We start from the raw sequence: 15963 nt of genomic DNA, 5'->3' as shown, positions 1-15963 counted from the left end.
CACTCGCTATCAAACTCTCTCACACTCGCTATCAAACTCTCTCACACTCGCTATCAAACTCTTGTACACTCGCTATCAAACTCTTGTACACTCGCTATCAAACTTTCGTACACTCGCTATCAAACTCAAACTCTCTCACACTCGCTATCAAACTCTCTCACATTCGCTATCAAACTCTTACATGTACTATCAAACTCTCACATTCGCTATCAAAGTCTCTCTCATTCGCTATCAAAGTCTCTCACATTTGCTATCAAACTCTCTTACACGTACTATCAAACTCTCTCACATTCGCTATCGAACTCTCTTACACGTAGTATCAAACTCTCTGACAGAGTTTGATTGCAATGGGAGTTAACTTAAAATTTCAGTTTCTGATTGGACCCCAGGCAGGCTTTTCAAAAATAAAAGCGGACCTCCGGTTTATGTTTGATTCATGTTTCTCTCCTGCGGCTTTAAAAAGGTAAAACTTTGTGTTAATTGATTTGCTAAAGGAAATCATGTATCTGAAAATAAATTAAAACATATTATGTGGGCAAAAAATTCTGTAAACCACATATGTGCTACCTCAATCAAAATTGCTGACATTTGACATGCAAAAAAATCTTTCAGATTACATAAACAATACCTTACCAGGTACTTCTCTCACTTCAGGATGACACAGGGACACCTATAAGACCAATTTTAACTGAGGTTGCACATATGTGCTTTACAGGATTTTTTGCCCACACAATATTTTTTTTTCAGATACATAATGTCGTTTTGCAAATTAAAACCCTCTATGGCATGGCGTTGCCCTCGGGCAACAAACCACATTTCTGTACCTCACGTTGCTCCTTTATTTTATTTTTGGGGGTTGATGATTTAAAATACATCCAGACATATTTTTGTCCAAATAAAAGAGATATTGAGGTTCAAGTGACCTTTTACTTAGAAGAGGAGCAGTCCTTTTTTATGAAGCAGAGGTGCATGCTACACCTTGCCTCCTACTTGTAAGTTATACATCACTTTTCTTCATGTTTAAATTTGGGTCACTAACTAAAAATATTTTTAATATCTGTAAGTATGTAAAGAAGCATTATAGATCATTTCAAGACATTTTTTTTAAATTATTTATATGCAAAAACTGTGTTTTTTTGTTTGTTGCCTCAGGGCAACATTGCGCAGTTAGGGCCCTTTTGCCCAGACAATATTATTCTAATGCGATGATATGCAATTGATTACAAAATAATTATTAAAGGCCTTTTTTTTTACTTTATTATTGACTAACAGCAACAGGAGATGGATGCAAGATCGTTTCATGGACAAAATGTGCATGGTTCATAAGCTGGGGTCATTCCCAATGAAAACATGAGGATCCATTGTAAAATCCATTGAAATCCATTATTTCATTGTTTGTTTATCCTCAAAACTAACTTCAGTCCCAAAGGGTGAAGAGCTGGTCATCAATGAACATATGGCCCCATTCCAAGGCAGGCAAAGACTGAAGCAATACCTGCTAAACCCAAATATATGGGTCTGCAGGGTACTTCATATGGCTGGTGCAGATGGTGTTCCTTACAACTTGAAAATCTACACAGGGCCAAATCTACCAGATATGGGAGCTGGTGGAAATGTTGTCCTTTACTTGGCTCAAATTCTACCAAAACAATCAGAACTACAAACTCTTATAAAAAGAACCTGCAGCCCTAAGTCCTGTCACTAATGTGAATCTGGTCGCTACAACCCATAGATAATCAGATAAACAGATGGTGATTCCCAGGTACGCCAATAATCAAGTGCCAAAAATGTGATACACACTTTTTTTCACATCAGCAAGCAATTCCTTCCTGATGTTTAACATCCTTAGTGATTCTAACTCTGCCAAACATACACATGTACAAACACACAAATGCTCGTTTTAGTAATTTGCGCAAATGTACCATTCATTAATGAAAGTTAGTTGTTTATTTTATATTTGGTGAGTTGGAACCATGTCTGATTTATTTTTGTCAAAAAAAAAGTTTTTTATGAATATAGTTTTTGTTTGATTTGTATTTCATTTCTCATAATCACTGTAGAAAACTTGGCGTTTTAGACCCTTTGTAGCTCAATGTTGCCCTGAGGCAACAAACCCAAATCCGGTTCCGGGAGGTTTCAGGGTCCGATTTTATGATTGATATGTAATTAGGGACCAACAAGCTCTCAAAGAATGCAGGAAAATATTTTTTCCCCCAAAAAATAAAAAGTCATGCCATAGAGGGTTAATTAACACAAAGCTTTAGCCTGTTATAGCCGCAGGAGAGAAACTTGATGTGTGAATCAAACATAAACTGGAGATGCGCTTTTATTTTGAAAAGAGAGCGCTATAACTTGTGCAGGCTGGCTTTCCTGCCATTTCCGAAGAGGTGGCTAGCTTTACTGCATTGATAGATGGGGGTTCTGATGCTGGCTGTCGGATTCTATCTAACACTTCTGATAATGCTGACATTACTGTGGGAGCGTAACGATGTTATTTAAAATATTAGTTGCCTCTGTGAGTCGCTGCCGCTCAGCTATTTTTCTGTCTGTGAAAACCCACCTACTCCTGCCTGGGGTCCAATCAGAAACTGAGATTTTAAGTTAACTTCCGTTGCAATCAAACTCTGTCAGAGAGTTTGTAAGTTTTGGCCCATGGGGCCTATCATAGTAAAATGTTAATCTCTCACTTCTGCCTCAAAATCCTATTTGGCTAGCATTGCACCTCTTCTTGCAAACTATGTGCCAGTTCCTTTTGGCTCAATTGGTCAATCCATTAAGCATGTCTGAATGAAGAGCATCACATTAATTCAATTCGAAAATACTTTATTGTTTCTCAGGGGAAATGAAATGAGATAATTAAAAGAAGGGAACAGACTGAATGATGTTCCTCTGTCTGGTGGTACAGCTGAAGACAAGTGCCCAGTTAGTGCTGGTGAAACAATGAGCATGACAGCAGCATGTCTCTGCTCAGTGACAGACTATTTGCTGAATTTGAAATGATCTCAATATTTTGTCCATATTTAAGGTTTGAAAAAGATATAGAAGACATGCTGGGCCATCGTCCTAATTGGTTCTGGAAAATCATGTGGGGAGGAATTAGCCCCCTACTTCTTATCGGCCTCTTCCTGTTCTATGTCATTAACTACATCCAAGGAGGAACACCCACCTACCAAGCATGGAACAAAGATCTGGTGAGTTTGTATTTTTATTCAACATGTCTCAGGTGGGAATTTTCTTTTTGCTGCTTCAGTTTGTACTGCAGAGCTTCATGAGTTTCAGCAGCCCACACTCAACTGTCTGTCTCCACTAATGCATGATCTATGTGTTGTTTTCTACCTTATCTTGGCAAGGCAAGGCAATTTTATTACTATAGCACATTTCAGTAACAAGGCAATTCAAAATGCTTCACATAATTCAAAAATAAGATAAAATATCAAACAAGCAAAGCATTAAATTTTAGTAACTAAGGGAAAACAGACAGCAGTTTATGATGTTCCAGTTGTTATTAATCAAAGACTCTAAACAGTTTAGCTTTTAGCTTTAATTTAATGGACCTCAGTGTTTCAGCTGTTTTGCTATTTTCTGGAAGTTTGTTCCAGTTAAATGGAGCATATGAGTTGAATGCTGCTTCTCCATGTTTGGTTCTGGTTCTGGGGATGCCAAGCAGACCAGAACCAGAAGACCTGAGAGGTCTGGAAGGTTGACACAGCAACAGGAAATCACTAATGTATATTACTGCTAAACCATTCAATGATTTATAAACTAGAAACAGTATTTTAAAGTCTATTCTCTCAGTGGAAGGACTTTAGATCTGGGTGATGTGCTCTACCTTCCTGGTTTTAGTAGAACACGAACAGCAGCGTTCTGGATCAGCTGCAGCTGGAGGATTTGATTTTTAAGGCAGACCTGTGATGACACAGCCTGGTAAAACCCAGCTCCTTGTTCTACACTTGGTTTCATTCAGAGGGTCTGGACTCTCAACTGATGAGAAACAGTCGCTTCTTGGAGAACTGTGTTACAGGTTTAAATTTTCCCCAATTGCTCCGGTCTGCCCATTGTCTATGTAATATGGCTGTTCCACGTTATGAAACTTATAGAAAACTGCCTGCACTGTAAACAACCATCCTCTACTGCAGAGAGAGAAATGCTGAGCCAAACGAGGCGGCGGATAGGGTTAATTTAATATATGGAAGCATGATCAACACAGACTGAATGGCTTCTTATACTTCCTCTGCTGACATTGCTAAAACTACAGGAAGACTACAATTCTAAAACAGTGCAAAATATTGACATCATAACTTCTCCTGGTTGCTGATTAGAAGGCAATCCAAGCTAAGGGGAAAAGGCCCAGACTGTGCTGAAAGCAAGAATTGTTTTTTTGGGCAGAATTGCACAGGAAGGCCAGACTAGTGAAAACACTGTTACAGTGTTTTCACTAGTCTCAATGCGACTAAACATAAACGCATGGGTGAGTTTCTTTAGATCTTGCATTAGTCCTTTAATCCAGGAAATGTTCTTAAGGTAATGGAACATTTTCAGGATTAAAGGTGGCTCTGTTTATGTGGCTCTGAAGGTTCAGATCAGAGTCCATCACCACACCCAGATTTTGGGCCTGATCTTTGGTTTCTAGCAGCAGTAACTGAAGCTGCATGCTGACTTCAGGTTGTTTCACTTTAGGCCCAGTGATTATCATGGAACCTCTCAGGGGACATGGAGAAAAAAAAAGCAATCCAGACTTATTTTCTCGAGATCTCGTGAAACTTTTTGAAAAATCGTGTGTACCTTTTTGGGCGAAAAGGCTGTTTACAGTTTCTGCAAAATTGGTTGTGGTGGTGGAGTCTAAACAAGAGATACAGAGGATGATTTACAACGTTTCCTAGAGACGTCCCAGATGAGGATGTCTAAGAGACACCAAGCTGAAGTTGGTTTCCAATTGCAGCTTCCAATTCAGGAAATGGTTAAAGGACGATTCCACCTAATTTTTCACGAGCTTCACCGTCTTTCAACTACCCTAGCTAAAAAACTACAACACCTAGACTCTTCAAACCTGGACTAGATTATTCTGCTCTAATAGCAGAATATATAAAACCAAGTTTGTGATTTGTGAAACCTTCTGATTTTTTAAATTTCAATGAAGGGCGATTTCAGCCCTTTTTATGCTTTTGGATCACACTACAACTGCTATAGCTCGAAAAATACAACACCTAGACACTTTAAAGATGGACAAGATTATCCTATTGTACTGGCTAAATAACTTGAGCAGAATGAAAAGTAAAGTCAAAATAGGCAAGTTGGTGTTAGTATGACACACAAACTTGTCATTCTAACACACAGATTTCATACTTGTAAACATTTTTATTTCACACCTTTTCTTTGATTTTCAGAGATTTGAACATCAGTCTATTCTGCTCATATTTCTGCATCAGAAACTCTTCTCCCTAACTGCAAGAAAAGACAGTCATGAATCACTTGAATTATTTTTCTCCTTCTGATTGCTGATTGGCCGGTTTTTTATACATTATTTTTAGATGTTCACAATGCTTCAGTCAGTCTAATTCTCTTACCTCTATTCTATTTGACCATGCTCAGTTTGTTCCACTGCCTCAGCCCTGGTTAGTGCTTCTGTGTTTCCAGTGCATTTATGGCCTGTTACATCCAAAACTGACTGACTGTAGACTTCTCATATGGTGCACATACTCTACCACTAAACCACCTTTCTGAATATTTTTTGACCGTACTCTGTTTAATTGTTCCTGAATGCATCCTGCCATTTTCTACTGTCACTACCTGCTGATTCAGGAGTGAATGCTGCAAGTCAAAGACTTGATGCAATGTGCTGAGTTTCCTTAGAAATAAACATTTTTAACTACTTTGAATAATTAACTGAGTTTACTATACTGTTTGATAGCTAGGATTATATCATGCCCCACTGAATGTAAAAAAGGAGAGAAAATATAAAGATAAAAGTGGTAAACAGCAAAAATACTGCTGAGAAGGAGGAGTTCAGTTTTTATGTGGTCCAGATGCGAATAAAATTCTGAAATTGCCTTTTATTGAAGTTTGACAAATCACAAACTTGGTTTTAAATATTCTACTATTAGAAATTTTAAAGAGGTGGTCATTAGAGCAGAATAATCTAGTCCAGGTTTCAAGAATCTAGTTTTTAACTAGAGTAGATGAAAGACACTGAAAATGGTGAAAAAATAGGTGGAATCGTCCTTTAGCCATTTCTCAAATTGGAAGCTGCAATCGGAAACCAACTTCAGCTTGGTGTCTCTTAGCATAGCCTCATCTGGGACGTCTCTAGGCTGTAGGAAACATTGTAAATCTTGTTTCTCGTTTCGACTCCACCACCACTACCAGCTTTGCAGGAACTGTAAACAGCCTTTTCATCCAATAAAGGAACGCACAATTTTTCAAAAAGTTTCTCGGGAACTCAAGAAAATAAGTTGGGATTGTTTTTTTTCCCTCTATGTCCCGAGATGGGCTTCGTGATATCTTGCAGCTCTACACCAGAAATTTTGGAGACAATCCAAACCTCTCCTTTTTAGCCCGCTTTGATAAAACTTTACCTATTAACACAAAGAAGTCTCTGTTCTTTACGTCTCAAACCAGGACCAGGGAGTCCTACCCAGCTCTCCAGCTGCTTCAGTCATGGCCAACAGTGTTAATGCTGCTGAGGTCCAACAATGACACTTCCACATTTATGAGGATGTCGTTGCACATTTGACGAGGCCGGTCTCAGTTCTGTAGGAAACCTGGAACTGGACTGAAAGACATGGAAGTGGTTGATCATTGATAAGAAGCTGTTTATCTGCTGGAACAGCTTTTTCAATAGCATCGCTGAGCTTGTGAGGTGAAATGTAGGGTTTTGGGTTTTGTAGAAATTTTAAAGACATCGTCATTGAAATGACTGGACTTGTTGCATGGAAGGTAGGTCTAGACTTGTCTTTTTAAAGAACCGCAGCCATGTTGCTGGAACTAAAGCTGTAATATAAGGATGACATCCAGAGCTCTCACTTCACATTTCCCTTTAAGGCTGTAAAATGCTCAATTCTGATATAAACTTTTGCATCCTGCTTCATCTCTTTAGATTTGAGAATCATTTTATGAAACCCACAATTATTTCAAATTTTGCTTAAAATCTTCTGTGTCTGGAATAAAGTTAGGTATTAACTGCTTGTGTTGTGTCTGTAGGGGAAAAGCGAGCAGACGGAGTATCCTGTCTTTGGTCAGGCTTTCATCGGACTGCTCTTGGTATCTTCAGTGAGCTGTATTCCCCTCACAGCTTTGTATATCTTCTGTCAGAGGAGGAAACATGCACAGCGACATAAGCAACAGCATACTGTAAATACAGTAGCTGCTTAGTGATGGACGGTGACGGGGACAAACTTCTGACTGTGACCTTCCTGACACTGTCCTCAGCAGGGCTTTGCTCACCAGCTGGAAAGCAAGACGATGGCTTCCACCATGGATTACAGAATGGAACAGTGGCAAAAGAATAACCAGGCATTTGTGTTTGTTGATGTTTGTTCAAAAAAAAAAAAAGAAAGAAAAATGTACTAATATTTTTATGTGAGCCAGAGCTTTTTAAGGTTTTCATAATGGAAAAGAACTTGATGTTTTCTGAATAATGTGGTGTTTAGAGAAATCCAGCTGCACATATAAAATTTGTATTCATTTTTTCATTAATATATTTTTCACTGACTCACTGTTGCTTTGAGCCAATCAACAACCTGTACACTACACTGAAGTAGATTCATTTGTTTCCATCCACAGCAAGAATCCACTGATTAGCTTCAACTAGTTTATACATCTTTAAATGTGACACCTTATGCACCGTAGGTTTTACCATGTTTGTGAATAAAGCGTAGTTTATGTAATTACCAGATGTTTTTAACAAATATAGTTGTATTCAGTATTTTATACAATATTGGTTCCCTGTTTGTGTGATAATGACATATGTAGCTGTTGCCCACACAGTGAGCTATTGTTTTTTATTTCTCATTTCATAAACTTTTTAAATTGTTTTATTGTTAGTTTTGCACTAACTCCTCTGCACCATGGTTTATAGTTCAAATCAGAGCTGAAGCCTTTCTCGTTTGTGTTAAATATGTGGGTCTTCTGGAAACCTGGAGACTAAATGGTCTTTCTGTAAATCTTCCCTGTGTCTTTGGGTGTGAGATGGTTGTCATTTATCTGCGTTGTCACGGTGATCGGGTGGTGACCTGCCCAACATGTATCCAACCTTTTGCTTGACAGCTGAGCTATGTGCCAACTCCCCATGACCCTAACAGGATTTAGTTGGTTCAAAAAATAAATCACATTTAACACACGTCAGAAATTAGCATTCTTTTACAGCAGAATGTTAATTTCTGCTGTAAAATAAATTGATTCTCAGTCCAATCTTACCATTGACACAGAATATCCAACATATGGTAGTGATTATCAAACAAAAAGCATTTTCTCACATTTTGTTCAATATTTTCTTGGCAATTGGGTATTTTAAATGAATTGAGTTACAATTTTATTATAACATCACACCACTGTGGCTGAGTATTTTTTAAATCTCAATGAGAAAATTACATGTTGGACAGAGAATAATTTGCTGATTAAACAGTCTAATAATCTGAAAATAACTTGTATAAAAGTTTTGAAAAACAGATTATACATTTCTTTCCAAAATTGTCATGTTATAATGAATTACACCTTAAGATTAGTTTTGTATGTGCTATTTTTATTAGGACAAATCCATTAAAATGTCATGTAAAAAGATGGATCAGTTGTTTTGATACAAATAATTAGAAAGGCATGCATTTTTGTTTTTTTATTATGTTTGCTAAATAAGAATCAGTCCATACTCACCATAGACAATCAGCTATTTTTTTGTAAAATGTTATANTTAAGAACATCATCAACCACAGAGAACAATGGTGGTGACAGCATAAGGCGGTGTTACATGTCCTGAAAAGTTTGCGATGGAAATTCAAAGAGGAGAGATGGACCGATTTAAATAAATATGGTTTATTGGTGCTATATAGCTAAATTCATTTGAATGGGAAGTTAACCAGAGTTACAAGATGGTTTGGGCAAAATACAGGAAAATCCTAGGAGAAAAAAAAAAACCTGCAAAAGACTTGCCTTATTATCACATTGCAAAAACAAAATTTTACCAAGTATTTGTGGTCTACTTTCTAGTTCAAATATACTAGTGTACTTTAAATAAGATTAAACTAAATAAGCAAATGTTCAGTATGTCAGAGGTGCTTGCTTTAAGTCAATAATTCATTGATATTTATGAAAATCTACTGGATACAGGTGACAATCTGCCAGTGGAACAAGATATTTTTCCACATACTAGAAGGCAAAATGTCCTATTACATTGCAGATTATTTCACTTATAGCTAGTACTTTTTCCTCAATATTTTGACTTTATCAAACAAGCTCCTATATTGTACTGAAAAGTTACTTGTCAGTTTTATCTTATTTCAAGGATACCAGGATATTTGCACTAGAAATTAGGCCAAAAATACTTATTTTATTGTATGTTTTAAATAAAAGGACATGAAAGGTACTGTGTATTTCCCTGTAGTTTCTCCAACCTTGCACAGTCTTGCAGGAGACAAACCTATCCAGCGTTGCAGATATGCATTTAAATGAGTTAGTGAATTTGTTTATTTGAAGGCTTTCCTGAATTGTGCCTTAATCCAATACAGAACCACTTTTTTTCCCCTACATGCATATAATTACCTCATAAAAGCATGTTTGAACTCGATCTGTACATTACTCAGTAGAAATTATGTTTTGGAGTATGGTAATTAAAACAATCATGTTTTAAACAATCATGTTTTAATTACCAAGTGTTTTTATTTGTTTCTGAAGCAAATGTACTCAAACCTCTTCTTTTCCCTCTCTCCTTTCTGTCTCCACAGATATCCAGGTCCAAAATGCAGCCCTGGATCATTTTTATCGGCTTGTTTCTGTCGGCAGCTCACAGCCAAGATATCTATCCCTCAAAGGCGTTGTCTTCCATCAGCGAGTCGTGTGAGTCTCTGTGCTCCTGCGAGGCAAAGGACGGCGTCCTTCATCTCAACTGCGAGCAGAGGAACATCAGCAAAATCTCCCAAATCCAAATCCCGTCAGGTGTCTCCTTCCATCTGAACCTTTACAAAAATGACTTAGTGGAGCTCCGAGTGGAGGAAATGGAAGGGCTTAGGGGCGCCCTTTCTCTGCACATCGGGGGTAATAGCATACAAGAGCTAGAGCCAGGGGTCTTTAACACTCTTGGTTCGCTGAAAAAGCTCCACATAAATAGCAATTTTCTTGTCACCCTGAAAGAGGACACTTTCCAGGGTCTGATAAATCTAGAGTTCCTTCAAGCCGACACGAATTTCATCCGGATCATCGAGCCAGGGGCATTCAACAAGCTGATCCGCCTCAAAGTCCTCATCCTCAATGACAATTCCATCGAGTTTTTACCCAGCAACATCTTCCGCTTCGTGCCGCTCACTCACCTCGACCTACGAGGCAACAAGCTCCAGACGCTGCCGTATGTGGGCTTTCTGGAGCACATCGGGCGCATCATGGAGCTCCTCCTAGAGGACAATGACTGGATCTGTGACTGCGATGTCCTCCATTTAAAAACCTGGATGGAGAACATGAGGGCGCAGTCGGTCATCAGCGACGTGGTGTGCAGCTCACCGCAGCACCTGAAGGGAACCATTCTGGCTAAAGTCAAACGGGATGTTCTGTGTCCGTTCCACAAAGACCTCCCGCTGGAGGGACCGCCATCAATGGATATGGTTGTTACGCCATCGTCCAAGGTGACTCAGATTCCCAAACAGACACCCTCCCATCTTCCCGACAGTCCCTGCATGGAGCACTGTTCATGCCACAATCACCCGGAGGCTGGGTTATTGATGCACTGTCAGGACAGAGGGATTCAGAAGGTGTCTGATATCGGAATACTTCAGGAGAGCCCTACTAAGCTGGTTATGACAGGAAACATGATCCAGAAACTCTTTAAGTATGACTTTGTCACATACGACAGGTTGGAATTGCTCAACCTGGCCAACAACCGCATCGACTACATCGATAACGAAACATTTCTCAGCCTGAGCAGCTTGAAAAAGCTTCACCTGAACGGGAACAGGATCGAGAAGCTGTTTTCCACCATGTTCGTGGGCCTCCACAACCTGGAGTCTCTTTACCTGGAATACAACCTCATCAAGGAGATTGCGCCAGGCACATTCAACCCCTTGCCCAAACTGAAGCTGCTCTCACTGAACAACAACCAACTGAGCTCCCTTCCGGCTCAGATCTTCCGCAATGTTCCCCTGGTCAAATTAAACCTGAGGAAGAACCTGCTCATGCACCTGCCGGTGAGCAACGTGCTGGATCAGCTCAACGTGCTGGAGCAGATCTATTTAGAGGACAACCCCTGGGACTGCAGCTGCGACCTGCTCAGTCTCAAGCAGTGGGTGGAGAAGCTTAAGACAGACACGGTGGTGGGCTCTGTTCTGTGTGAAACCCCCAAGAAGGTGAAGCAGACGGAGCTGAGGAGTCTTCGCCACGAGATGCTCTGTCCTGGGTTGGAGACGTCCACCGTCACGCAGGGGCCGCCTGCAAACAAGAGTCTCATGGACTCCCTAACCGACAACATACCGCTCTCAGTGCTCATCCTCAGCTTCCTCATCTTTGTCCTCATGATCATCTTCTGCTCGGCCGGATTGGTGGTCTTCGTGGTGCACCGTAGGCGGAGGAGGGCAAAGAAAAAGGCAGCGGAGGAACCAGCACGGGAAAACACCAGCACCACCTCTCCAATCCATTTACACTACAGCATGTATGGGCAGAAGACCACCCACCACACCGTGACCCAGAGGACAGGACCCGGTTCCTTATACGAGGACAGATCTCACAGCCCCATCGTCCAGATCTGCCGGAACCCAACCTACTGCTCCCAGCACAAGGGCCACGACTCAGATCTGGATTACAGTCTGGATGATCCAAAGCACCACGTCTGCCGGAGCATCATGGAGAAGGAGAACACCTCCCCTCTGACGGGAAACCCCAAGTTCAGGGCCATAGCTGAGGAGCGGCCGGGTGACTTCGTGACCCTGGGGACTCCCAGCTCTCTGTACAGGAACATCCTGGAGAGAGAGAAGGAGCTTCAGCAGCAGCTCGGAATAACCGAGTACTTCAGGAAAAACCTGCCGCAGCTGCAGCCTGCCATGGACATGCAGGTCCCAGGGCACCCGGAGGAGCTAAAGCTAATGGAGACGATAATGTACACTAGGCCACGCAAGGTCATGCTGGAACAAACCAAGAACGAGTACTTTGAGCTCAAAGCGAACCTGCACACGGAACCGGACTACTTGGAGGTTCTGGAACATCAGACTGCGTTTAACTGAGCTGACATATCATGTCTGAACCAAGTGCCTTGGCCTGTTTGCCCCACTCTATTTTCCACAGTGTGAAATGTATAAACATAGAAATATGATAGATAGATATATATATACACACAGGCACATGTGTTTATTGTAGCACAGAATGTATCTTTCCGTTTCTGCTCATCTGTTAGAGGTGGAATATTCTAGAGATGCACCAATCAGGCTTTTTCCGGCTGAGACCAATTTCTGTTTTACTCTGTGCCAAATTTTGTTACACTTCTTTAAGAGGAAATCTGATGTATGTCATCAATAAAAACAATTCAATTATGTTTTATTTTTTTTGTTTAGTTTTTTTTTTTTTCAGTTTACCTGTATTTTAACCTGCTGATGGAGGGAAGATCGTCCCGTTTTTACCTCTTGCCAAATGATCGGTGCATCCCTACTAAGCGTTTTCAGCCAAATCAAACCTGGAAGAAGCTGTGGCTGTCTGCAGAGCAGGCCTGGGTTAAAACCCACGCTGAAATCCACTCAATCAGCTTTTTACATGTGATTAAATTTTCATGCTCCTACAGCAGCCAAGCGAATTGATCCACGCAGCACAACTCCCCCCCTCCACTCCCCCGACTCGGCCTCCTCCCAGGATAAAGCAGATGTTTGGAAAGAATTGAGTGAATTTCAATCAGTGCTTGACCCAGAATTCCGCTTAATCAGTCTATCCCGATTCTGGCCGTGACCTGATTACACCCCCCCCTCTTGTCAACCCCCCATGAGAGCAGCTTTAACGCTGGAACCGGAGTTCTCGTTGTGCCGTAGAGTCAGCAGTTCGTACAGCCAAGTACACTGAAAAAAAAAAAACACACAGCGATAGGAGCGAGGTTCTCCTCCTGACAGATGATTGATCCAATGCGCTGCAGAACTGCAGTCAGAGGAACTTTATTTTTATACAGACTGAGGCAGATCAGTCAGAAAGTGGAGTACAGTACCTACACGACTTGTACAAAACGCATTGCACTATTTAAAATGCCATAAGATGGTGCATGACAATCAACTAGAGTCCTGCTGAAACGGTTTAGTTTTCATTTCTGCCAGAAAGGAGCCGCTCACCATGCGCTCATTTCATGTGGGAGACTGACGCCATTATTTTTCTGTTGAAATCATTAAAAAAACAACAAACAGCCAGGAACAGTTGAGGACAGAGACATTTGCAGAGTGGACCGGATTTACGTTCCCTGTTTTCAGAAACAGCTCATGTAAGCACACTCTCTGTAGCTTTTCTACTTTAACTAGATTGACTTATTTATTCTGTATATTTTGTATATACTTCTGTTGCATTTTATCTTTGGGTTTTGTGTGCCTTCAGTGCTGTACAGAATATAAACAGAAGTTGTATCTGAAAGAGGAAAAATAAAGAATTGCTATATGACATGACTGCAAATTGTCTGCTTCTCAGCAGTGCTCCGCCTCCTCACTAATTAACACACCGGGTAACCTGGACTGCAATACTACGACTTTTTCTTGACATGTTTTATCTATCCTCTGCAGTGCTTATGGATATTTAGGTGGATGTACATGTTTAAGCTGCATTTCCTTCTTTTTCCTGCTGTGGAATAATTCCACCCCCCACCGATTGGAGCAAGCATAGTCTTTAATCACACTGCAGTGCCTTCAGAGTTCTTTCCTTTTCTCCATTTCGTCTGCAGATCCTCATTTTCCTATAATAACCCGCAGATCTAAAGTTCTGCTGCAAGAATACATATAGGCTCTGAAGCTTGAAATGCGCAAGCACACAATCTGGCATGCAGCGCTGGCATCTAAAAACAGAATCCCCCCGTCTGCATGAGGAAAATAACTATATATTTACATGCACACATTGTTTCAGCAAACAAGCAGCTTCTACACATAAGCAGCATGAGCCTTACCTCAAGGTGTGACTTTAGCAAAGTAAGTAAGTTAAATAATGTGAAAATAATTCAGAGATTAAATATTTTAGATTAGCTAGTAAACCAGACAGGTTGATATTTTATTACTTGGCAGGTGCCGCCCAGGTGCCCTTCAAACATCCTACATCAGCTGTCACTCAAGTCAAATTTCAACCCTCTGATGGAATGCACAGTTCCTTCTGACAATATTAATAAACATCTCGTCACTAAACCTTTCAGCACCACCCTTAATGGAGACTTTGGGTTATTCCTGCCAGATTTCCACAAATAGAAATTGAATTTTTTGCTCATTTCCACGGTGGGTGTTTGTGAGCTGCGTTTTCAACCCTTGCTACAGAAGGAGTTTGGTTTGATTATTGTATGTACAGTGATGCTGCTGGAAATGTAAGCTTGTCCCTCAGTCTCAAACCACTTGCGCTAATTTCCTTGTTGAGTGCCGGCCAGCTCCCATGTTTAGAAGGTTATTTTTCTGCATATGAACTTGAGCTGAAACGATTAATCATGATTAATTGAACATTCAAATAATCGTCAACTAATTTATTAGTCAATTAATCATTATCTGAATATTTTTTAGAACTCATGCATTGCCAGAGTTTTAGCTGCACCCGTTTCAGATTAACTAAAGGAATGCAATGTTATTGCATTTTTGTCAAAATGTTTATTTTATTTAAGAAACTGATTTGTTTACTTATATCTTAATGTATTTCTAATACTGCATGAGTGGTTAAATGAATGTACCATTTTTTTTTCTTATTCATTGATTGATCATCAGAATAACTGATAAATCAATTACTAAATAAATCATTAGTTGCAGCATTAACCTCAAATGAATAGAGCATCTTTTAAATTCTGTGTCCTCTGTGTTTGCTAAGGCTAGATGGCAGCGGCAGGTCTCCTGAGGTTTCTTTTTATGTAACTATGATTCTATCCCTTATATCATGCAAAATTTGTGGGAACTTAAAAATGCTGCATAAAAAATAACCTGAATTAGTTGCGTTTCCATCTGTTGGTAAGGAGCAAATCAACCAAGCTATGCAAAACATAATTTCATCATATGTTGACGCTACAAACGACTTATAAGATGTAGAGGTTGAAAACTAGCATGAATCACTCATCTCAGAAGAAATAGACAGAATCCTCCCTGCTTTGTGCCTCTGGTAAGGAACAGGTCAAACATTATGGCAGCTTTGTTTTTTTTTAACAGCATATCCTGTAATACCTACAAAAGCACCTGGAACTGAAAGAAAAAAAAATAGAGCACTTTGACAAAGTGCATCTTGTAAATATTTTTAAGTCATTTGTCTAAATTAACTTCTATCAAGGATAATTTACATGTAATAAATGCATTAGCATATTTTAGACTTGAAGCACAAACAAGACCATTTAGATAAGTGCAAACATCCTGCTAAGTGTTTACTTACTTTGCATTAACTGTTAAGCACCTTATAGCTGCAGAATGAGTGCTCAGATTCCTTCTACATGAAGGGAAGCAAAATGATAGCTATGTGAAACACGGTTCATCCTCAGCAATTTGTCTGACAACATGTTCAGTGGACAATCAAAAACCATCAAATAATATTCACCAATACTTTACTTTCACAGTTGTAATGACCCAACATAAGAATGTCAACTCA

At 39.9% G+C, this 15963-nt stretch overlaps 1 protein-coding gene and 1 long non-coding RNA gene across 2 annotated transcripts in view; both read left to right on the top strand.

Annotated features, from left to right (window-relative positions):
* The window catches only part of slitrk6 (SLIT and NTRK-like family, member 6), a 25521-nt gene extending 11712 nt beyond the window's left edge, over positions 1 to 13809 (top strand). The window contains exon 2 of the mRNA XM_015021332.1: positions 9933 to 13809. Coding sequence (XP_014876818.1) covers positions 9933 to 12410 — 2478 coding nt within the window. The 3' untranslated portion in view covers positions 12411 to 13809. The remainder of the gene's footprint in view (positions 1 to 9932) is intronic.
* Positions 2087 to 8775, top strand: LOC106939058 (uncharacterized). The gene is made up of 2 exons (XR_001422749.1): positions 2087 to 3191; positions 7198 to 8775. It is a non-coding gene; the product is annotated as an uncharacterized LOC106939058 (long non-coding RNA).
* Positions 13810 to 15963: the final 2154 nt, after the last annotated feature.

The sequence above is a fragment of the Poecilia latipinna genome, unplaced genomic scaffold (assembly GCF_001443285.1).
Source record: "Poecilia latipinna isolate Pla-1442-1.1 unplaced genomic scaffold, P_latipinna-1.0 Scaffold2761, whole genome shotgun sequence".
Taxonomy (NCBI): domain Eukaryota; kingdom Metazoa; phylum Chordata; class Actinopteri; order Cyprinodontiformes; family Poeciliidae; genus Poecilia; species Poecilia latipinna.
This window is presented reverse-complemented; position numbering and strand designations above follow the sequence as displayed.